This window comes from Olea europaea, chromosome 11 (assembly GCF_002742605.1).
Source record: "Olea europaea var. sylvestris chromosome 11, O_europaea_v1, whole genome shotgun sequence".
Lineage (NCBI taxonomy): Eukaryota > Viridiplantae > Streptophyta > Magnoliopsida > Lamiales > Oleaceae > Olea > Olea europaea.
This window is the reverse complement of record NC_036247.1, coordinates 20,803,882-20,828,078: the sequence shown is the minus strand read 5'-3', so window position 1 is coordinate 20,828,078 and position 24,197 is coordinate 20,803,882. Positions and strand designations below refer to the sequence as shown.

At 32.5% G+C, this 24,197-nt stretch overlaps 2 protein-coding genes and 1 pseudogene across 4 annotated transcripts; 2 read left to right on the top strand and 1 right to left on the bottom strand.

The window, feature by feature from the left end:
* Positions 1-9,711: 9,711 nt before the first annotated feature.
* LOC111404937 (tetraspanin-15) lies at positions 9,712-10,850 on the top strand. The gene is made up of 2 exons (XM_023033663.1): positions 9,712-10,341; positions 10,471-10,850. Exons 1-2 carry the CDS (start codon positions 9,733-9,735, stop codon positions 10,768-10,770), a joined length of 909 nt encoding a protein of 302 aa, XP_022889431.1. The 5' UTR covers positions 9,712-9,732; the 3' UTR covers positions 10,771-10,850.
* A 390-nt stretch (positions 10,851-11,240) lies between these two features.
* Positions 11,241-15,051, bottom strand: LOC111403725 (protein FLX-like 4). 3 transcript variants are annotated; one of them, XM_023032331.1, is made up of 4 exons: positions 14,930-15,051; positions 12,221-12,797; positions 11,750-11,889; positions 11,241-11,656 (listed from the first exon to the last, which is right to left on the bottom strand). In XM_023032331.1, the coding sequence occupies exons 2-4, from the start codon at positions 12,754-12,756 to the stop codon at positions 11,442-11,444; spliced, it is 891 nt and encodes a 296-aa protein (XP_022888099.1). In that variant the 5' UTR covers positions 12,757-12,797; positions 14,930-15,051; the 3' UTR covers positions 11,241-11,441. The 3 variants fall into 3 exon arrangements, with proteins under 3 accessions (XP_022888099.1, XP_022888100.1, XP_022888101.1); XM_023032332.1 differs by having other exon boundaries at positions 12,221-12,793; positions 14,930-15,048; XM_023032333.1 differs by having other exon boundaries at positions 12,221-12,790; positions 14,930-15,046.
* Positions 15,052-23,072: 8,021 nt separating this feature from the next.
* Positions 23,073-23,669, top strand: LOC111404578 (annotated as a pseudogene).
* The last annotated feature ends 528 nt before the right edge of the window (positions 23,670-24,197 follow it).

Below are 24,197 nucleotides of genomic sequence, written 5' to 3'. Positions count from 1 at the left end.
GTTCAATGACCTTGTTGAAATATTTTGCAAGATTCAGTTACCATTTAAGTTATTTTTAAAATTCAGTGACCTCGTAGAAACCTTTTACAAAATTTAGTAACCATTTAAGTAATTTTTAAAATTTAGTGACCCACTGAAAATATTTTACAAAATTCAGTGACCATTTGAACAATTCACTTGATAATAACATATTCACCCCCTTCACTATGAATAGCTAGTAAAGAGATATAATGAGGGACAATTAGAAAGAAAATTATTAAATAAAAAGAGAATAAATTAGGAGAATCTACGAAAACAAGCATAAACTTTCAGCTTAGATATCGAATTTTTCGTCTAGGAGTTCAATCCGAAAGCATTTTTCAATTCTACATAATTTTTGCGGCTGACATTCTCAGACTTTCATGGTCAAATGTCATCATTTAGGGGCGGGCTCATTTGAACATTTTTACTTTCTTTAGACAGCTTAAGGATATTTTCATCTTTACAGTTTTTTAGTTTTAATTGGATTTTTTTTAGTTTCCTAGTTTAATTAAATTTATTTGTACAATTAGAATCTCATTTGAATTAGAATTTGTTTTGAGTCCTTAAATATTTGTTTAAGAGTTTGTAAATTATATATTCGATTCTTGATTGATAAAATATTTTATTTTTTTAATTAATTGGTGGATTCCAAATAATTATTACGTCCGTTCGAACAAAATTCAAGCAATCACCCGATCGTGTATTACGAACAAGACCCTTTTATTATTACTAGTAAGATGCACGTGAAATGCTATAATAGAGTATATAATAGCGTAGAAAATATATAATGTTAATTAGTCGAGCTTTGTATTTTTTGTTACTTGATGGGTTTTAGAGTTAGGGATATCAATACTTTTTATCGGTAAATATAAAATTTTATAAATAAAAAGTTCAGTAGAAGTATACCAGACAAGGTAAATAGAGGTTTATAAAGACATTAATAAAGTTTGAACTAAAAAAGAATTATTTATATCATAAAACAAAAAGGATTAAAAAAATTTAAATCGAACAAAAATTTATTTATAATATGAAGAAAAAAGAAATTTTAAAATAATTTTCAAAAAAAAAAAAATAAGTTAAACAAAAGAAAGTTATGAAAATTAAATAAAGAATATATAAATAATATTTAACTGGAATTGAAAAAAATAAGTTTTATTATAAAGAGAAAAGAATTAAAAAAATTTATTTATAATATGAACAAAACAAATAAAAAAAAAGAAAACATAACATGACGAGGGAAACCTCTCCAAGAAATCTCTCCATGATATGGACACCAAGAGGATTTCTCCATAACACACTGGAGAGAATTCTCTCCAGCATACACGAAGATTCTCTCCGTATGATGGAGAGAAACTCTCCATTTTTTTTTATTTTTTTGTTTGTAATTTGTTTTGTTCATCATATAAATATTTTTTTATTTAAATTTTTTAAATTATTTTCTCTTTATGATAAAATTAAATTTTTATAATTTTAATTAAATAATATTTATATATTTTTTCCCTTTAATTTGTTAAATTATTTAGTTTTTTATTAGTATATTGGTGTAAAATGATAGTTGCACGTGTTATGGATGTGAAAATGCTGTAATTGAGTATATAATAGCGTAGAAAATATATGACGATAATTAGTCAAGTTTTGTCTTTGTTTTTATTTGATGAGTTTTAGATTTGAAGATATACTTTTTTATCGGTAAATGTAAAATTTTATAGATAAAAACTTCAATAGAAGTACATCGGACAAGGTAAATAGAGTTTCATATAGACATTGATAAAGTTTGAACTAAAAAAGAATTATTTATATCATAAAATGAAAAGAATTAAAAAGAATTTTAAATCTAACAAAAAATTATTTATAATATGAAGGAATTTTTTTTAATTTTTTTAAAAAAATAATAATAAATTAAACAAAAGAAAGTTACGAAAATTAAATAATGAATATATAAATAATATTTAATTTAAATTTAAAAAAAGTAATTTTTATCATAAAAAAAAAGAATTAAAAAGAATTTTAAATCAAAAATAAAATTTATTTATTATATGAACAAAACTAATTAAAAAAATGGAGAGTTTCCCTCCATTACACGGAGAGAAGCTCGTCGTCACACTCCATAACACGGAGTTATTCCCTGTTATTTCTCTCCATCACATTATATTCTCATTTTTTTTTAATTTATTTTGTTGCTATTATAAATATTTTTTTTCGATTTAAAACTTTTTTTTAATTCTTTTCCCTTTACGATAAAACTTACTTTTTTGAATTTTAAATAATTATTATTTATTTAATTTTCGCAACTTTCTTTTGTTCAATTTATTATTATTATCAAAAAATTACTTATAATATGAAGGAAAAAATTTTAAATTTTTTTTAAAAAAAGTAATTTTTATCATAAAGAAAAAAAATTAAAAATAATTTAAAATCAAAAAATAAAATTTATTTATTATATGAACAAAACTAATTAAAAAAATAAAAAAATGGAGAGTTTCCCTCCATTACACGGAGAGAAATTCTTCGTCACACTCCATAACATGGAGTAAAAAGAATTTGTTTTGTTTTAAAATTTCTTTTTCTTCATATTATAAATACTTTTTTCGATTTAAAATTCTTTTAAATCTTTTCATTTTATGATAAAACGTAATTTTTTCAATTTTAATTAAATAATATTTTTTTATTTTCATTATTTCAATTTAATTAAAAACCTTTATAATAACTTTTTTTTTGTTTTTTTTTTAATTTTTGCCTGTAGCTCTTTTATTTTTGTTCTTTAATTTGTTAGATCTTTTAGTTTTTTTTAATTAGTATATTGGTGTAAAATGATAATTACAACTCAATTCGTATAACTTTATGAGATTATACTTTATTCCAATATCTCTTGTTCAATGTTTTAACATTTGAATTTTTGGAAGATGGAATATCATCTAGATGTAGTTCAGAAGGATAATTTTTAAAATTAGGATTCTCGATTTTAGTCAATATCTTGATTTTTTCCATTTTTTGGAAAAAAAATTTCATCTCAAATATTGAGATAATGAGTGAATATAACATACATTGATCAAAATTTAATTATTATTAATTAAATTATTAATATTTTTTATAATTATATCTAAAATATATTCAATCATTTTATCATATTGATGGAATAAAATGATGTCGTTTTGTCATTCAATACAGGAAAGCAGTATCGTTTTGTCCTGTAAATTCAATGAAAATGGACAAATAAATTTTTGATTAATAAACAGAGAAGAAAATGAGAAGTATTGGTTGTGTGGAGAAGTAGAGTAAATAGCATGGATAGTTTTGTGAAAAAATAGAAAAGATAGAGAGATAAAAGAGAAATGAAAATGATGATCGCGTGTGAAAGTCAATGAAGTAATATAACGTTTAAAAAAAAAAAAATTGGCCAAGAGTAATTGGGCATGACTCCACAAAAATAGTGCCACAACAAGTGCCTCTTTTATTTTAGTTAGGATTTGCATTTCCATCCGGCGTCAAGACAACTATTCGTCTGTAAAATATCGCTATTGACAGAGTTGAAAGAAACAACATCTTTGCTGTTTGAGAAGGCATCTACACTACCAAGGACTTTACTATATCTATATTTACGTTGATCCCTCCTCCAATATCATTCATCCTGGTGGTGTATTTGAAGGCCGCTTCATTGTTGAGAAACACATTCGATGCACCACCCTATTCTCATCTCCATCAAACGTCTCATTCTCGTCATCGTCCTCTTTGATGACTCTTTAAATTCCTAATTAATTTTTGTCCCCTTCTACTCCTAATTTATGTATAATTCTTCATTGATGAAACACATCATCGAGTCCATTCAATATAACTTGTCATCATTGTCCTCAATTCCACCTTATAAGATGTAGCTTTATCCAAATATTAAATGACAATCCATATTTAAGGAAAGGTACATCTATAAAGACAAAGACATAATGTTATTGAAGGTACATTTCGACCAGTTGTCGGGTAAAATCTTAGCTCTTCGTCTTGATCTGACAACATATATTGGCTGTAGTCAAGCATTTGAGGCTAGGTAGAAGTTTAGGATGCCATCACAATCTGAATCCTTGTTATCTGAAAAGCATTACTTCCAACCCTTTTTGTAAATGGAGGATCTACATGGTACACCTATTATACTCTCACTTGGTTCATTTAGATAGAGATACGAACAAGCACCTGCATACTTATGGACCAAAACTAATTCGAGAGCTTCGAGTGTCGAAGTTATTCTTTCATGTTTGGAATGAATTCTCATCAAATTGCCCATTGCCATGGATATAGTAAAAAATGTTATTTTTCTAACAATCCACGGTAAAAGATGAAAAAGAAGGTGTTTTCGTTGCCATAGAGTGGTGGTGCGCTAATGACAGTTAAGGTGGGGTCATCGATGATGGTGGAGGAGATGGTCAATGGCAATGGCTTATGGTAGAGGAAAAAAGATGAATGGGTTTTGGGCTAGGTGGATCTTTTTGTTATTGTCCTAATTAGGTTGGGACACTTTAATTGAAATCGAACCTCCTGAATCGGAACCAAAGATTCCATCCGATTCCAATAAAGAAATTAAGAATTGAAATTGAAACCAACTTAATCCGGTTGGTTATTGGTTTTTGAATTAGAATCGTATGTACTCGAATGGAACTGATTTTTTATATAATTTTTCATTTTTTATAATTTATAATTTTTTATAATTTATAGGCTAGATAAAAAAAAATGGAAATTACATCCCACCCTATTTTTGAAGATTATCATTCTAAAAACAGGGTGGAGGTTTCATTATTCACAAATTAGATATTTCATATTTAAATATTAAATATACAATTTTCTTCTCAAACCCTAATTAAATTTCCCCTCCTTTATCTCTCTATATCTCTCCATACCTACTCTTTTTCTTCCCAAATCTAAAAACATTTCTACCATTCTCCATCTCTTCATCATCCCTCGCACCACTATTGTTGCTTCGCACAAAGCAACATGACAAGTGCTACAACAAAGCCTCTGCGTGAAAATAATGTATAGATGCATCATCATCTAAATCCATCGCAAAATATTATTCGAATCAGACGTTCAAAAGATATATACATTTACTGATCAAAGAGATAAACAATATCTCACGCACCAATTTTAAATGCTCCAACGCGAATTGATGTCCTATGAGAACCATTTGTTAGCATTATACTTGATATATCTATGACATGTCTGAAGTGTGATGGTGTTTGATTCTAATACAAAATTCTTCGAAGTAAAACGAAGCACTTAACAAATATGGTCTCATTAAGGAGATACATACTCTTGATGAGTATTTAGACATAATAAATTATAAAACCTTAGATGAGGTGCAGGTACCTGAAGTATTGAAACTTAAGATATCTCAATAAGTTATGTCATTATGTGAAAAGAAATAGAAACGAAAAGAAAAAATTGTCGACAACAATTTTGCACATGATGTACTGCATCATATAGCAATGAATCAAAATAAATGTATTGAAATACATCAATCGAAGAAATGATTATTCAAATAAATGGACACGTGGTATAATCTCCTTAACGGATATTTGTTGAAAGAATGCTATAAAAAGTACAATGCATGCCTATGTGTTTTCATAAAGAAAACAAATGTTGGATTTACAATTATGACAGTTTATGTTGATGATTCAAATTTAATTGGAACTCTCGAAGAACTCAACAAAACTGGTAATTATTTGAAAAATAACTTTGAAATGAAAGATTTGGAAAAACCAAAATTTGTCTTAGATTGAAGATTGAACACTTCCCAGTAGGATTATTTGTTCATCAATCTATATATATAGAAAAGTTTTAAAAGCGTTTTTATATGGATAATATACATCAATTGACATCACCTATGGTTATTTAATCATTTGATGTGAAAAGTGATTCATTTCTTTCACTTGAATATAGAGAAAAAGTTCTTGGTCCTGAAGTACTATATCTTCGTGCAATTGGAGCATTAACTTATTTTGCAAGCTGCGCTAAATCGGACATAACTATTTTGTAAATCTCTTTGTAAGATATAACTCTACACCACTCAAAGATATTGGAATAGTGTTAAACATATTTTTCTTTACCTAAAGTGCATAAAATCATGATTTGAGATTATTATATTCTCAAAAGTCGGGATTTGCTTTAGTGAGATATACAAATGCAGGTTATCTCTCTGACTCACATAATGCTAAATCACAAACAAGATATATATTTACACATGGAAGAACAGCTATATCATGAAAATCTGTGAAACAATTTTTGACAGCAATATCTTCAAATCATTTTGAAATTATTGCAATTCATGAGAAATAGACCCATTATATCTAAACATCATGTGTGATGTGAACCTACATAGCAATGGCAGTTACGAAACCCACAACGAGATTGAGACCAAATCCCAAAAATGTCAATAAGCAAGGTTTTGAATTTAACCTAAAACTTATGAACCAAGTAACCAACAAACAAGAGTTTGCCAACCTCTTGATCACACAATTAGCGAATCCCAGTCAGATTTGTGAACGCCACAAGAAAAGAGATTTCTTGATAAGTTCAAATTGTTCAGTGAAAAGCAATGAAGCAAACTCCACATAATATTGCAACCATACTACATTAGCAATATCCCTATCCAACCCATTTAGAAACAGAGCCATAGTGGCTTCCCAATCCTCCTCCACATTCTCCCTAATCATTAATATTTCCATCTCTTTGTGGTAGTCGTCTACAGTCCTTAACCTCTGGTACAAACTTTGTAACTTTTGATGAAGTTCCCTATAATAGTGACTAGGCATGAACCTCTTCCGCATAATAGCTTTCCACTCATCCCAAGTATTGATAGGTCTCTCCCGATTCCTCTGCCTCGATGTCGCCACTTGATCCCACAAAGTTATTGCATAATTAGTGAACTCAAGGACTGTTATCTTTACTTTCTTCTCTTCCAAATAATTGTAGCAATCGAAGATCAATTCCAACTTCTTCTCCCACTCTAAGTAAAGTTCTGGATCACTTGGGATTGACATTTTTACATTGCCCATGCCTCCATTCACTTCGTCTCCGTTATTATTTCTACCCATCTTTCAATCCTATCACCTCTATTCCTCATTCCCCACATTTCAACCTCCATTAATGTCTCCTCATCCATATTACTACCGTATACATACTCATCATACATCTTCATCCTACGTTCTTGTCTACCCTATCTTTTTACATTAGGTACTTCTACACACTACTCCCTGTGAAGATTAGTAACTGTAGTGTCTAGCATTTCCATCCAAGCCTCCTATCGATCCATCATATCTCACATATCCACAAACAGCCTCTCAAACCTTCGCATCACATTGTCAGACATGTTGATTTGATTACCGTTCCTGTCTGAATTTGATCCTTCCATTTCAGACATCCTAAATTCAAAATATTTTTGCCTAACATACTTCGCTTGTGTATCACTACTTGGCCTTTTTTCACTCAATACTTCCAATCAAATGTTTCAGAAACAAATTCAAACTCAATCTCGAATAATTCTTGTGGATTTTAATCGGATGAAATGTAAGCTTTGTGACTTTAAGGGGACTCAAAAGAATTGGACAAAATTTGAAAGGAGATTATGAAAATTCAAGAAAGTGATTCTTGAATTTTAGACTGGACAGATCAAATTTGACTCAAAACTTTGTAGAAGGCTGGCAATTCCCAAAATAAATCAATAATAACAATAATAATTTGTCCTTTTTTTTTTTACTCCTTTTGATAGAAAATTGACTATGATATTAGCAAAATAAACAAAAGTTGTTTGGATGCTAAATAAGTCCAAAAACAACTTTTAAAAATTTAACGACAATTTTACTGATCAAAGACTCAAAAACAACAAGAACGTAGAAAAACAAAAACAAAAGACTTAACAAAAAAATGAAAGATGTAATCTTGATTTTGGAGCCTAAATTCTGATACCAACTTATATGAATTCACGTAGCAACGACGGCTAAGAAACCCACATCGAGATTGAGACCAAATCCCAAGAATACCAATAAGCAAAGTTTTGGATTTAACCCAAAACTTAAGAACCAAGTAACCAACAAAGAATTTACTGACCTCTTGATTACACAATTAGTGAATCTTAGCCTGATTTGTGAACGCCACAAGAAAAGAGATTTCTTGATAAGTTCGAATTGTTCAATGAAGAACAAGAAAAGTGGAAGCAAATAGCCCCTTGTATAAATTCTCTCAAATATCAAAAGTTTATTTCAATGAAAAATAAAATATCCTATTTGTACTAAACCCTAAAAACATGATAAAATGAAATCAAGGAGTCCTAGAATTATGAAAGTTACCAAAAGTATGTATTTGAACCAAAATGTCATTCTCGAGAGAAAATTAAAATTATTGGAGTCGAAATACACAATGTGGCCGCATGAATCAACATTTGCCATCGATCAGTTTTCTTCTTCCTCTTGGGCAACCGCATGAGGCTTAAAGCCTTGCGATCGCATGGCTTTACAGTAGACCCTATTCCCAGCTTCTTGAATTGCATTGCCTTCAAGTTGTTTTGGCTTTCGGCGTCCCCACATATACTTGGAATTTGGCTTGTAAACCTCGGCATTTTGAATTACATAACTCTATCAAATAGTCGGACGACTTTGTTGGCTCTCCAAGGTCTCGCACCCCTTATCAAGTGGCGTCAATTCCTTGTCATCTTGAGGCCTTCCATAAATCTTATCAATGTGGGTTAATTTCAACAAAAGATAGACCAACAATTTTGTTTGAAGATAAAGCGGCTTGTATTGCACAACTCAAATCAGGCTATATCAAAGGTAATAAGACGAATATATTTCTCTAAAATTATTTCATACACATGAGCTTTAAAAGAATGATGATATTGATGTCCAACAAATTCGCTCAAATGACAATGTGATCGGTTTATTGATAAAAGCAATGCAAACATCTACATTCAAGAAATTAGTTCATGAGATTGGAATGCATCAACTCAAAGATTTTCAATGATCAATATTAGGGGGAGTCGCTATATTCTTTTTCGTTTGCTTAGATTTTATCCTACTGGATTTTTCTTGCAAACTACTAATGAGACAACATTTATTTTTAATACTCCAAAAAATAACTATACTCTTTTTTCTTCATTTGAATTTTTTTGTCCCATTAAATTTTTATCAAACAATATTTTAATGAGGCATATATTTTATAATGTGTCATTCAAGGGAATTGTTGTAAATGGTAAGTTTATTAGTGAATGACAATTATGCCCTGTAACCCTAAATATTATTACCTATAAATATAGGGGTGTGGTTCTTAATAAAACACATATAAGTCTACTGATTTTTGTTCTCTCTTCTCTTTTTCTCTCCTTTTATAGCATAACTCAATTCTTAGAATTAAACATAACATAAATGTTTCAGTAATAATATAATAATATTTTATTTTTTTTCCTTGCTGGTTAACTAAAGCTTTTTAAGCTTACTCCAGTAAAATATTTTAAGGCAATTTTAGATTCAGTTGAGAGATTGGACTTGTTCTTACAACCAACCACCTATCCAATAATTTCTCAAAGTGGAGAGTTTATAGCAAACGTGATGTTAGATTGATTCAGTGAAATGACAGTAAATTTATACCCCCAAAATAAACATTTTATTAATCAAAACTTGTTCTAACATTAAAATCAACAAACAAACTAATATTAACGTTGTTGCCATCCTCATCAACATGGCTGGACCAGAAAACAATACAAGTAATCCACCTCCAGAGTCAGTAGCACTGACAGTTTATGAAGAAAAACCTGAAACCAAAGAAGAAATTCCTGATAAAGCTGAACCCAAAAAAGAGATTATGCGCGGAGTAAAATCACTTAATTCCAAGAAAGTTGTGCTTCTATTAGTCCTACTTACTTTTCTTCTTTCTATCCCAATTCTGTTTTTAGGTATATGGTTGCTTTACATTCAGCAATATGATTGTGAAGGGCTGTTGAAAAACTTGCCCAGATTGCAAAGTGGGGTTGGCATTGGAATGTTGGTTATTTTCTTCCTCAGCAATGCTGTGATTTACACCAGGGCTAAGTTTCCTGCACCTGGACTTGTCGTGATCGTCATTCTGACGATTTTAACGCTCATCGTAGGGCTCGGGATTCTAGGAGATTGGGAGACCCGGAGGATCGTTGCTTCACCTAGGTGGCTTGATCTGAAGGTGCATAATAGAAACAATTGGAATGATATCAAGCTTTGCATTTATGAGACAAGAACGTGTAAGGATTTGATCTCCAGATCGTATATGCTCGACTCAAACAGTGTCTCGACTAGTAATTTGTCCCCCATCGAGGTACTATTCATTCCGACATCGATTTTGTTAGCAAATATCTTGTTTCTAATCTTATCGATTCTGATATGACATGCATTTATCTTATTTGATTCGAATCTTTATTTATTTATTTTTTGTATCTTTACAAAGTCGGGATGCTGCACGCCACCATCGACATGCGAGATGGAGTTCGTGAATGCGACTTACTGGAGAAGAGGAAACAAAGATAATATAGATGGCACAATCCCATATGACAGAGACTGTGATTTATGGAAAAATGATGAAACCATGCTATGCTACAACTGCAATGCATGTAAAAATGGATATGTTAAGACATTAGAAGGAAAATGGTTGAAACTTGGGACTTTCCTTAGTGTTATGTCTTTGTTACTTATGATTTCACATTTGTTGTTATTTGTTGCTACAATGTGGGAGCAGTATGCAGGTTAGCAGCAGATTTTTGTAGGCTTCTTTATGTCTTCTGGTTTTATTCCTTTGTGGTCGATTTTAAGGAATTATTTTTATCTTGTTCTTGGTTTATGATGACATTTTTGTTGCATTCTAGTGGATTATTCAAGAAAAAAGTTGTTGAAAATGTTAGTATTTTCTTACCAAGAGTACATCAGAAAAATTCCGTGTGATAGGCAACGAAAAATGTGAACTTCCAAGTTCACGTTTTGGAAAAAGCACTGTTTAAGAAATTCTTTTATTCAAAATGAGAGGGCTGCAAATGATTAACCTGTTTGTAGGTGACAGAAAATTGCATCTATGATCTAACCTATTGCGATAAAGTTAAATAAATTCTTTTTCGAGAGAGATTCGTCCTTTTTTAAACACTGTACAACAGTGTTGTAGTATGTGCTTGTTCATCCTTGGCAAACTGCAATACCAACAAATGATCCAAAACTAAAAATTAGAGAGAAAAAAGGCAAGGAGAACCAGGAGGTTGTGATAAATAGGAGAGTAAAACACATGTTCCACAGAGAGTATTGATTTTTGTACAGTTTGATTCTAATAAACAAGTTGTGAAGAACTACAGGAATCCAGTTTACTGGGCAAAATGAAGAATCCAAATGGACCATTTGGAGGAAGTATCACTGGTAAATGTATCTGATGCACATTCACCTCAGAGTATGGGACATATCATATGATCCTCCCCAAGCGGGATTAACGGCAGGAGTAGAGCCACTGCCAGACGGAATCATTCCCTCTCCCACAGCAACACCACCCATGTATTGAGGTCTACCATAATCATCTATATACCCCACATTTGTGTTCATCGGATGTGGATAAGAAGGATGTGGATTCATGTACGGACCACCATACAGGTTTGGAACTACACATATTAAGAAATTGCAATTAGTAAAAATCGAAAAGAATGGGGGTAGATTCCTAATTGATGCCTGAAATTATAAATGAAGCTGATTACCATGTGCCGCCTTCTCAGCATTTGAAACTTCAGCACGAAGTCTTTCCACTTCTTCAGCCAAACCAACCAGGTCTTTCTCCATGACCTTCATCTGTTCCACTTTCTCTACGTTTAGACCTTTTTCATACTCAAAAGTCTTGCTGCAGTCCCAAACAATAAATAATAATTTAAATAGATGAACTTCTATCGTCCAATTAAAAATAACAAGCAATTGCAGTGAATATAAACACAAGGAGTACTGCGTAATCCATTGATTTCAAATTATCTTAGCATATTTCTGTCTTTGAAATATAGTCAAGCCCGCAAGTCTCCAATAAATATGCAGGAAAAAGCATCAAAAACACCTAATAGCAAATCCTTCAGATAAACAATAAATCCTATCAAGGTGCAATCCATTACAATAAATAAAATATCAAATGAAATCTACCGTGAGAGATCATTGAAGAAAATAATGAACAGTAAAACACTCACCGCAACCTCTGGTGTTCTTGCCTCAAGCTATCGAGTTCAGCATTCATTTCTGGAAGCTTTTTCAAGTCATCACGTGCTTTGTCCATATCCTGGGTGGCTTTCTGGATTTGACCAGTCAATTCTTGCTTCGCTGTCACCAAGCTCCGTGCTTCAAGGTGGGCCTGTTGCAGATCTTTCTTAACCCTCTCACCAGCTCTAATGTCAGCTTCCCATTTTGCAATCTTGTCCAACAAAATCCGAATCTGAATATCACCTTCTGTTTGTGTGCTTCTTATATGTTCTCTGAGTTTCTCTACCTCCTGCTGAGCAGCTACAAGATCCTGTCTCAAGGCCATATGGGAAGATGTCAATTTCTGATGATCCGAAGAAAGAGTTTCTAATTCTGCTGCCTGAGAAACAAATTTATTCTCTAAAAATGCTGGAGAAAGTTGTTCTCTAGGGTGGCGGGCAGCAGACAATGGACCATGACGCGTCATGCCTGGAGCATCAGAAGAACGCCTTTCATGTCCTAGTGGTATATTCCTTCTAGAAGCCATTTGAGCCAAAACTTACCAAGACTAGAGAATTTCGCTGCTATCTGTCATAATACAAAAGCAACACAAAATTACAGGTTACAGTCTGTAATAAAACTACGAAAGCAACTAATAGTATTGTAATAGGACATAGCAGAATGTAAAAAGCAAGCAGACTCAAGTCAGATGGCAAACAGTGTCAGAATATCGTGTTCTCTAATTGACTTGGATCCAGGCTTCACTGAATCTTTTGTACAGTGCCATCCTGATCTTAACTATAGTGGAAATGTTCATCACATTTCGAGACTCAGCAGTAGACTCATTGCAATAGAGATATTCACAGAAAGCAGTCATTTGTAGCACTAAATATTTGAAAATGCTTCATTACACAACTATCAAAATTTAATCCATCAATAACATATCTGAAATTGTATAACACAAGGAATAAAAAATACGATTGCAAAACTGAATTTAATTTAATAGAAGGACAATTAGTTTTGATAGCAAAAATAACCTCCCAGGGACAAGTTAAGGCAAGCAAAACATTTGATTCAGCTATTCTTCTATGGATAAAGTTCCTTGTTTCAATCATGGGATGGTGGAAAAGGGGTATGGTCAGCTCAATATTGCAGTTCTTATTCAGCCTACAAATAGGTAGTATATGGCTATCTCCAGTCCACAGAATGAATCAAGAATGCGAACCACAACTAGGTAAAAGGTATGATTCACCGTTCATTGAGAATAGGTACTTTCAAGTAACATGGTAGTCAGGAAATTATATGGGTAACTCTATGTGGAAATGGAAATTTTAGAGAGCACAGAAAATCAGGGGTAAATTGGCATTATATATGCAAAACCGGAAGAAATACATATCATATGGCAGAAATGTAGCCATTCTCACCGAAATACGCAACCAAGATTTCGAGTGGTATTTAGAAATGTATCCTTGTGAAGGAAATGCATGACATTGCACATCAATCGCTGGAAGGAAAAAATCTAATGGCCTTCCTTAAAAAAAAACTGAGGATGTTTGTCAAGTGGAAGTAATCTCTTTTTCGAAGAGAAATCTACATTCATTTAAAGAAAGCAAAAGGGAAACAACATGTAGAAAGAACATTAATCATTTTCAGATTATGCTTCCAACATTTCTTTTGAGGCTTATGTTGATTGTGACATTTTGTTGGTACCAATAGAACTACCTATCTATAGTGCCTAACGCTTGTAATGAAATTTGAATTAGGGCAATTGAAAAAGTCTTTCCTTTAATGCATTATCTGCCCGCATTTCTATGATTCCACAATTCCATAAACTTCACCACTTACAAGGCCATAAACCTAGATAATCAACATTTTAATGTTTGCCTTTTGTAATATACCTCCATGTCCAGGAAGACAACATCAAGATTTAGGACCAAGTGCCAGTGAGTAATTTCCAAAAGTATGGAGGATTTGGTATTGAAGCTTCACTCTCAGACCGTGAAGGCCAGGTCACATATAAAAAAATTCAATGCTTGCACTGACAAATTTAGATAACTCGCAGCCGTGGATAGATACACTGCCACTTGTCCCGTGATTGGCCCAATTTAAAGCCAAATGATGTGCACAAGTATAGGTTCCCTCAATCCCTTTACAAGACACTGTATGTCCATAGATACAGATATTTTCCAGCAATGTCTAGTACAAAATCCAGACACTGGCATGGAAGATCATAATTCTCTCATTCTTTCCTGTTTCTATCTAAAATCTATGAATTAAGTTTAATGAACACATTATTTCCCGTTTCTCCATTTCAATGAAGCAAACGCAGGCAGCAAAAACAAATTAATTACTTCTCTTCTTTCCTTAACATCCCTTTTTAGTTCAACCACTTTCCAATTCCACCTGCCGGAGTCTATATCCCGTAAACCTCGAAACCCTCCCCAAAAAAGGGGTAAGAAACCAATTTACACAACGAGTACAACCCACCTATGATACCTAAATATACAGCATACATATATACATTCAGCCCGTGATTTCTATTCAATTCGCCCTGTGTAAATTCAGTGATCAGATGTCATTTACCGAAAACCCAAACTCTCTGAATGAATTTTACAGTTAGCTACGCCACTGAAAATTGGAAGTGCACATAGAACATATACATACGATGATAACAAAATCAAAACATGCCGACTAAGGAAATTAGAGAAAAAGTATAAAACCTGAATGTTTAGACTAATCTGAACTCTGAAGAAACACACGCAGACGAGAAAGCATGAATGAGAAATCGCACTCGAGGCCAGAGAGGCGTTTGGCTAAATTTGTGATTATTATCTGAATACCAATAAAGATATTTATTTATTTATTATCCTTTAATAATTAATGGGGATATATATATATATATATATAAAGAAAATTTAGTTCCAAGAAAATAAAATAAAAAATGGAATAGAGTGGTCTCTTATTCATTAGGTGAACAAGCTTTAAGAAAAATAGTAAAAAGTTGGCACAGCATTGGGCTTTTAACCTAATGGTTACGGGTTCAAGACCTATTACACCCAAAATGACATATACTCCACAATGAATAAGAGTTACGTACTTTCAAAAATGGCCTTTAGGGCGACTATGCCCTTTAAGTGACAAGTTGGTGCTTAGCTTCTCACAAATGGTGTCAATGAGATTCATTTTAGCATCCCTCGTCGACCTTCTTTGCAATATAATTGCTATTTTGTAGCTTTGTTTCAGAAAGTGTGATGTAGTTCATGTTGTGTACAATGGGAATAAAGCATGTCAAACTTTACAAGCTAACTTCTTTCGCTAATATTATTTTAATCGTTTCTTATTGAGTTGATTGTATTCCTACGTTTATCTCAACATTTTATTTTTTTATTAAGAAATTTTTTAATACATTTTATGGATGTAAAAAAGAGAAAATAAATATTATTTAACTTTTTATGGGGATTTGATATTTTACCGTTTGATTAAAGAAGACAGTGCGACTCTGTGGAGGGACTCTACTTCAATAATCCAACACGATTCAATAATAATGATGGGACAATGTTCGTATATAATACTTAACCATATTTACATACATATATAATACTTGTCCCTGGAGGTTTTTTTTTGCTATCAGAACTAATTGTCATTCTATTTTTCATAAAGTGAAAATTACCAAAATAGTCAATTTTTGGTTTTACATATACAAAAATGTCATTTTTTTAAAATCTTTGTAAGATTGTCAATTTTGAATATTTATGTCCCTCTAGATAATTCAAATATCTTACATGTCCTTCATTAAAAATTGATTTGACTAGATGAAAAATAGTACAAAAATTTTTAAAACATCACATCAAATGCTCTCACCTCACTACCGATGAAGATCACTATTAATCGCTTGAGGTTTTCTTTTTTCTTTCCTTTTGCATTTTTTGCTCTCTTCTCTTCTGATTTTTCAAATTTAACGGTATTTATTTTTTTATTCTTCACAATTTTTGCCCTAGATTAGTACAATATGTCTCATTTTTTCAATTTTTGTTGTCTATTTTTCTAGTTATATGAAAATGTTAACATTATGGTTTATATAAGTTATCTATAAATTTATTTTTTATAATTATGTTTTTCACTTTTCTTTCATGTAAATATTGGTTATTGGTCATTATTGGACAAATTGAGTTTGAGTTTAATTTTTTAGTTTGTGAAATGAGCCAAGATTGAATTGGGTATATTCTGGTCAATATGTACAAATAAGCTCGGTTAAGTGTCTTTATATGATTATTCGAGGTTATTTGAATGTTGTTTTAAGTTTTGGATCATTCTATTTTTCATTCTTGAAAATGCTTTTGCATTTACATATAAAACTTATTGCCGAGTATATTAAAAGTGGTGCTATTTGAATCTATAAGTATAACACATATCATATTTGTCATAACTTAACTCTTCATATCTTGTAAAACCAATATGAATGTGAAATGTAAATGTCAATTCTGACAGTAACGAAATCATCTGTCGAGGCTAACCGACAGTTAGGCTCTGAAATTCTCGACAGTTTGTTGCAGAAGTCAAATTTTGTTAAACTTCGCTTCTAAGTGTGATTTTAGGGGTTGAAATGTATAACATATCATCTGAGCACCATTACTACTTCATGAAATATAAATATAATAGTTATGAATCCATCTGTAGAGATAAACTGTTATTCTAAATAAAGAAGTCACGGACCAAAAAGGTGCTTGATTGGACTACAGGAGGGTCCATCGGCTAGCTAGGTAAATGAGGGAATTGGTATGTATTATCATTTTAATTCAAAAACGTATTTGTCCCACTGTTTGAAGTTTTTATCTTTATGATTTCAAGCATGGTTGTTTTGTATAAAGATACCGACCTGAAAGTTGGTAGTCCAAACTACTGAAGGGTCTGTTAACTAGATGGGTAAAGGAGGCAATTGGTATGTGTTACCACTTTCAGTTTTAAAAAACAATTGCTCAACTATTTTGATTTCTTAACCTAGACATTTGAAACTTGATTATTTCGTATGAAGGTGTTGACCCGAAAGGTACATGACAGAACAGTAATGAAGTTTCCTATGCTTGCAGCAGACGGTAAGTTCCGTAATATGGTAGTTACCACTTTCAGTTTTAAAAAACAATTGCTCAACTATTTTGATTTCTTAACATAGACATTTGAAACTTGATTATTTCGTATGAAGGTGTTGACCCGAAAGGTACATGACAGAACAGTTATGAAGTTTCCTATGCTTGCAGCAGACGGTAAGTTCCGTAATATGGTAGTTATACAATGCCAAATTCTTATATTTTACGTTAAATATGTTTAGTTGAAAACAAATGTATCATTTCGATGTTATACTTCAAATCTTGGTAGATTCTATTAATTTCTTCCATTATTAAATTTTTGTAACAAATACGACACAAATCACTTTTGCATAGAAGTACACATTGATGTACCATTGGCATCAACCATAATCGTTCAATATGACAATGACATTAACGCAAATATACAATGATCGACATGTATTCGAGTGCCCACTACGTCGACTAGGACTCCATTCGAGCGGATAGAAAGTCAACCAACGTTAAATTAAACAACATATCAGATACATTGTAGGAATTAACTAGGGAAATAGTCAAATATTCTCAAGGATAATATAACTGTTGTTTTACGTAATTAATGACGTGACAGTACTTTTGAATGTGTTTATTTCACAATGGAAACATAAAGTGATAGTACTTTTGTATAGCTTTTTACTTTAAAATGTTTTGCAATTTTTATTAGTGATGCGCACAAATATTTTAGTTTGCTGTAACCGTCACCTAAACATTGTATGCTCCTAGGTGAAATTCAATGGTAACATAGCTGAATTTTTTAATTTTGTAACTATTTATGCTTATGTAGGCTATATTTATAGTCTCTATTTTTTGTCAGGGATTCACGTGATAATGTAAGTACATAATGGTGTGTATCCGAATATTGAGCTCGTTCATGTCAAATATTTCAATGTTGATTTATTGTACACTTATTGGCGTCAAATATTGAGCTCGTTCATTTCAATGCAATTGTTCATTTATTGTAGACGGAGGAGACCACCACTGTCGCCTGACGACCATGACGAAGAGATGGGCATTGACATGCAAGAGGGGAACGGTATTGAGTTAATTATCTTGTTTAATTTTGTTTCATAGTAAAGAGTCTCGTCATTCCCAAGTAGTCATGCTAGACCTACTGAACTATACGCTAGGGTTTAATATTGAGTATGTTGTTTTGCAGTAGCAAGCGGAGATGGCATGGACCCCCAACCACCCGTACATGATGACGACGACGACAAAGAAGCTTGTGTCGGTTCGAAGGATGGTGACGACGAGGGAGTTCCCCATGCTGGTGCGGGAAACGTTGAGCAGGACCTAGTTGCTTCCGCTAACAGCATGGCAGAGGGGGACGGTTAAGTTTCTTGTAGGAAAACTTTGATCTGATTGGTTATGGTCAGTGGTACAGGTTCGGTTAAATGTTTAGGGCCCTTTGCAATATTTTGTAGGCGATGCAAGTGAAATGCCGGTGGAGGCCACCACAACCGTGCTCGGGGATAAGCCACCTATCACTAAGATGCGGCAATCTGCATGCCTAAGACTTTGTACACGAGGAGGATTGCAAAGAGAGCAAAAAAATAAGTGAGCAGTTTTTTTTTTTTGTTTTGGCACACTTCAGTAGTACAATTACATTCGAAAACTTAAATATCATGAAATTTAGAACTTGATGTATAACTGCACTTATTGAGCTCTTACTAGATGCAATAAAACCCTACTCCGATACAGTTTATAATGCAAATGGATTGAATCACAAACTCTACACACCTTTCTGAAATTCTGGCAAACGTTTTGTTATTTTATGAGATGATTGATAAAGATAGCATGGACCTTGACGGTATTGCATTTCTTCACTTTGCTTTCTGCGTGCTTTATCTCGATACACTCATTTTACTGATGTATGATAGCCTATGTGCAGATTCGTACTCATGACCTGAACAAGCATCAAAGTGTTGGTCGACACGTTCTTGTTGTAATGGGAGGTAGAACTAATCAATATCTATGTCAAAGAAAGAGCAACGTTGACAATGTTCTACTTCGGGTGATTGAGGAGAATGCATGGAGAAACATTTTGTTTTACATTATTGTATATTTATTTTTTGAGAAATGTTGGGTATGTTCAAGTGACATTCATTGTCAAAGAAACTGTGTGGATTTAGACGGAAAATGTTGGTACGGAAACTTTTTTGGCGCACTTTGTAAGTTTCTTGCCTTTTGAACTCGTTCGACCTAGAGATTAAAACTGCCATCCAATTGAAAAATGGGGATTGGTGTATTTTATAAACTTCTCGCTTTCAAAAAATAAGGAAATTTGTGCATTTTATAAGTTTCTCTTCTTCGAAAAAATGAAAATTATAAGTTTAACCAATACCCGGATCATAGTTTATAAATGAAAATCAGAGAGATTATAAGTTTCAGGAAAATGGAAATTTGTGTATTTTATAAGTTTCTCCTTTAAACACCAATGAGAAAATTATAGTGAATGTCTGACTAATATAAGTATACTTTGTGGTTCAAGGCATCACACCAATTGTCTATCAAATTAAATTTGAGATGTAATGAAAATAAGTTGGTAGTTGGGAAGTAATTGACCTTAATTAACCATCCTCCAACAAGTTCATTATAAATAGCAGTACATGAGTTCATGTTTATAATCCACCCCTTGAAAGACTAGAGAAGCTCTTGTAAGACTCCCATATTAAAACAGTTAATTAATACAAGATAGTGGGTTCATCCACCTCCAATAATGAACCATTCAACCCCAATATGCATCCGCCGATACTGGGTTCAGCCACTGAATTTCCCATCATTTTATCCTTGAACAATAAGGAGGTAAGCGTTGAGCACCATGGTACCGAGTTCAACGAAGTGTCAAGTGCATCTAAGTCACCGAATAGCGTGCTCGATCAAGTCTTCGAGGTCAAGGGTCCAATTGAATCACAATTCGACTCGGACGAGTGGCTAGCTCACCTTCTACCTCCAGAAATAATTGTCATAAGCTCAGACAATTCTGATGGAGAAAGTGGGGGAGAAGCTTAAAATGGAGATAGCAATGCAAGTGTACAATAAATGGCCATTTTGTAGGAAATTATGTATAGTATTTGTGGGAGGGATGATTTTGGCCATGTCCTCTACGTAAATGTAGCAATAGCATGTCCATAATGGGTAATCGTAGTAGTGTATTTTTAAAAGCCGTTATTGTTCCCAACTATTGATAATTACAGAGACCATCTATTGGAAACGACATATGAACTATCGTGACGTAATGTTGGTGTTTTGTTTGTGAATTATCGTCTCATGAAAATTAATTTTCCATTTCGACAAACCGTTAGTTAAAGCTAACGGAACCATAATGATCGACTAATTTTATAATGAAAATAACATATTCATCCCGTTTGTGTTAATGGAACTGTAATGATCGGTACTTTGCTTGCGAAACATAATGACCAATTTTTTGTTGGCATATGATAATAACAACGAATTAATAACATAAGTTCGGAATGTACACTGCAAAAGGCGGAACATTTTCAAGATTACATTTGACAACCACTTTTATTACCAATTTAAGTCTTCATCGTCCATATTTCGGCCGGAGGTACATTCAAGTTAGGGACTTTGAGCTTCAATTCAATTTGAGTGCGGGGATCAAGGATACCAAGTTTGTCCTTCAAACTTAACAAAAGTTCGGTTACGGTAATGCTTATTGGTACTAAAATGGAAGTGGTTTTGTTCCCTCTCTACTTCCATTTGTTATTCGCATGAACAAACTTTTTCCCATGTGATACAATAAATCTCAAATGATTACTCATACCTGAAATGTTGAAATTGCAACGATAAGAATTCAAAATCAATATGTTAGCATTTAATATCATGGAAGTGGCACTGCATAATACGTAAATCCATAAAATAGCAAAAGGTCAAATAAAGTGTCTCCGTCGTTTTGAAGTGTCCAAATTGACAGTAAAACTATATATCCGAAAAGTTTGTAAATGTCGGGTTCGATATTCAAACGTCTAACCCGACGGTTTATAAATGTCAAATTCAACAGTTAAACTGTCAAAAATGTCGGGAAGCAAACGGCAGTGAGTAGAACTCAAGCTTCTTTAGCACAACATATTAAGTGTAGTCATTACTATTGAGCCACCAAATGACAAAATGAAAAGGTCATATTGGTCTTATCATTAAAGAGACATTTATAAAAACAGTGTTTGGTTTCAATGGAAAAAATTGATTAAAACTTTAATGGTGATAATGACATTTTGTGAAAGACTCCAAAATCAAACAAATTAATTCATAATAGTTTCAAAATTTTCAAATAAATATGCTCATGTTGTATTTAACATTTAAGAAACAAAAAGTTATAAGAGTAAAATATCAATAATTTGTAATTGCTAATCTCTCAAAATAGATGGAGAATGCAACAGAATTATCTTCTTGATCAATAAAAATGAAGAAGATGGAGAAAATTTAGGGTTTGTAGTTTATGTGTCATTTTTTATTTTCTTTTACCCTTTTTTATTAACAAAAATTCATATTAATCAATAAAATACACATTTACCATGTTGTATATAGATATTAAATCATCTCATCAAATCAATGCGTCTCCTTCAAATCAAGCATTAAATGCTACTAAAAATATGTCATTAAGGGTAATTTGAACTTTTCACTCCCAAAAAGTGACATTTTTGCTCACATAAAATGAAAGTGAAATTTTTTTTGGAACTTTTATTTTTGTGACATTTTTTGTAAATTCCCCTAAAATAAATTTAGTTTTGCAATCGTATTTTTTATTCCTTGTGTTATACAATTTCAGATATGTTATTGATGGACAAAATTTTGATAGATGTGTAATGAAGCATTTTCAAATATTTAGTGCTACAAATGACTACTTTCTGTGAATATCTGTACTGCAATGAGTCTACTGCTTAGTCTTAAAATGCGATGAACAATTCTACAATAGTTAAGATCAAGATGGCACTATACAAAAGCTTTAGTGAAGCCTGATCCAAGTCAATTAGAGAACACGATATTCAGAGACTGCTTGCCATCTGACTTGAGTCTGCTTGCTTTTTACATTCATTTCGGGAAAAACATCACAGTTGTCCATATTCTAAGTGGCTGTCTAGATTTGAGTAGTCAACTCTTGCTTCGCTGTCAGTGAGGTCTGTGCTTCAAGATAGGCGCATTGCAGATCTTACTTAACCATCTCACCAGCTCTTATGTCAGCTACCCATTTTGCAATCGTCAAAAATTCGAATCTGAATATCACCTTCTGTTTGTGGTGTTTAGAGTTTCTCTACTTCCAGCTGAGCAGCTGCAAGATCCCGCCTTAAGGCCATATGAGCAGATGTCAATTTCTAATAATCCGCCAGAAAGGGTTTCTAATTCTGCTGCCTATGAGACAAATTTATTCTCTAAAAGACAATGGACACAAAGGGCATCTTCTAAAATATACAGCCTACTTACATGAGAACTTCACTAAAAATCCTTTATTTGAAAAATGTTTCATCAAAATCACAATTATCTGAAAAGAATCTCACTCTTAACTAAAAGTAGAGTAAAAGAAAGACAGTTGAGAAAAGCGAATAATTTAATTAGACAGATGAAAAAGTTAAAATTAAGAAACTAATGCAGTAGTCATAATCAGAAAAAAGCTCAAAACCCTACTCCTGGTGTGGCACCGGCTCCTTGAGATCTCTCTTGGCTTCCAGCACTGCATTATCTGTAAGCAAAGATAGTGAGAGTTAGTGTTCTAAATGATGCTCTCCAGAGTATGTACAATGCGGAGAAGCGAGGGAAGCTTCAGGTCATGATTATACGGATAAAAAAGTTAAAATTAAGAAACTAATGCAGTAGTCATAATCAGGAAAAAAAAAAGCTCAAAACCCTAGCTCCTGGTGTGGCACCGGCTCCTTGAGATCTTTCTTGGCTTCCAGCACATCATTATTTGTAAGCAAAGATAGTGAGAGTTAGTGTTCTAAATGATGCTCTCAAGAGTATGTATAATGCGGAGAAGCGAGGGAAGCGTCAGGTCATGATTAGACCCTCATCCAAGGTCATTATTCAGTTTTCCTTGGTGATGTAGAAGCATGGATATATTTGGAAGCTTGATTATGTAGATGACCACCGATCTAGTAAAATTGTGGTCGAACTCAATGGAAGGTTGAACAAGTGCGGAGTCATTAGCCCTCGCTTTGATGTTAGTGTCAAGGAAATTGAGGGATGGACTACAAGCTTACTACCCTGCAGACAGTTTGGATACATTGTGTTGACGATGTCTGCAGGCCTCATGGACCATGAAGAGGTTAGGAGAAAGAATGGCGGTGGAGAAGCGCTGGCTTCTTTTATTAGGCTAATGTTCTATGGATGAGTTTGAAATTTTTTCATATATTGTTGGGATTGTAGACGCCAAGAATATGTTTTGTTCATTTGCTTTCAATGCGAGGGGAGATCTAAACTTGTTATGTTTTGATTATATATTTTTATGGATTGTTTTTTTTTTAAGAAAAAAAAAGAAAGAAAAAAAAAGAAACATCATTGAAAGAGAATTTTGAATGTTGTATAAATGTTGTTGAAATGTAAAAGAAATTAGAAGTACAAAACAAATATGGTGTAAAAAGAAAAGATTACATAAGAAATGATAAGAATAAAAAATTAATAGGGAAGAAAAAACAAGAAAAAAAATAAGAACAAAAAGAAATGAATTAACAAAACGAAAATTATACAAATAATCTAGATGATTAATATTCTATAAAAGAAATGAAGTTAGAAAATTTAACACATGAGAACTGAACACAAAAGGAAAGAAATAGAAAATAAGATTGTACATTACTTGACAACTAGAAGAAAAGAAATCGAACTCTAGATGTAGTGTGATTGAAACTAGCAGTGAACCTAA

Excerpts from the sequence above, each read along its gene's own strand:
- LOC111404937 (XM_023033663.1), top strand. The coding sequence starts at position 9,733 with ATGGCTGGACCAGAAAACAATACAAGTAATCCACCTCCAGAGTCAGTA. Across the intron at positions 10,342-10,470 it reads GTAATTTGTCCCCCATCGAG|TCGGGATGCTGCACGCCACC; the intron begins GTACTATTCATT and ends ATCTTTACAAAG.
- LOC111403725 (XM_023032331.1), bottom strand. The coding sequence starts at position 12,756 with ATGGCTTCTAGAAGGAATATACCACTAGGACATGAAAGGCGTTCTTCT. Across the intron at positions 11,890-12,220 it reads CAAGAACACCAGAGGTTGCG|CAAGACTTTTGAGTATGAAA; the intron begins GTGAGTGTTTTA and ends TTGGGACTGCAG. Across the intron at positions 11,657-11,749 it reads TGCTGAGAAGGCGGCACATG|TTCCAAACCTGTATGGTGGT; the intron begins GTAATCAGCTTC and ends TAATATGTGTAG.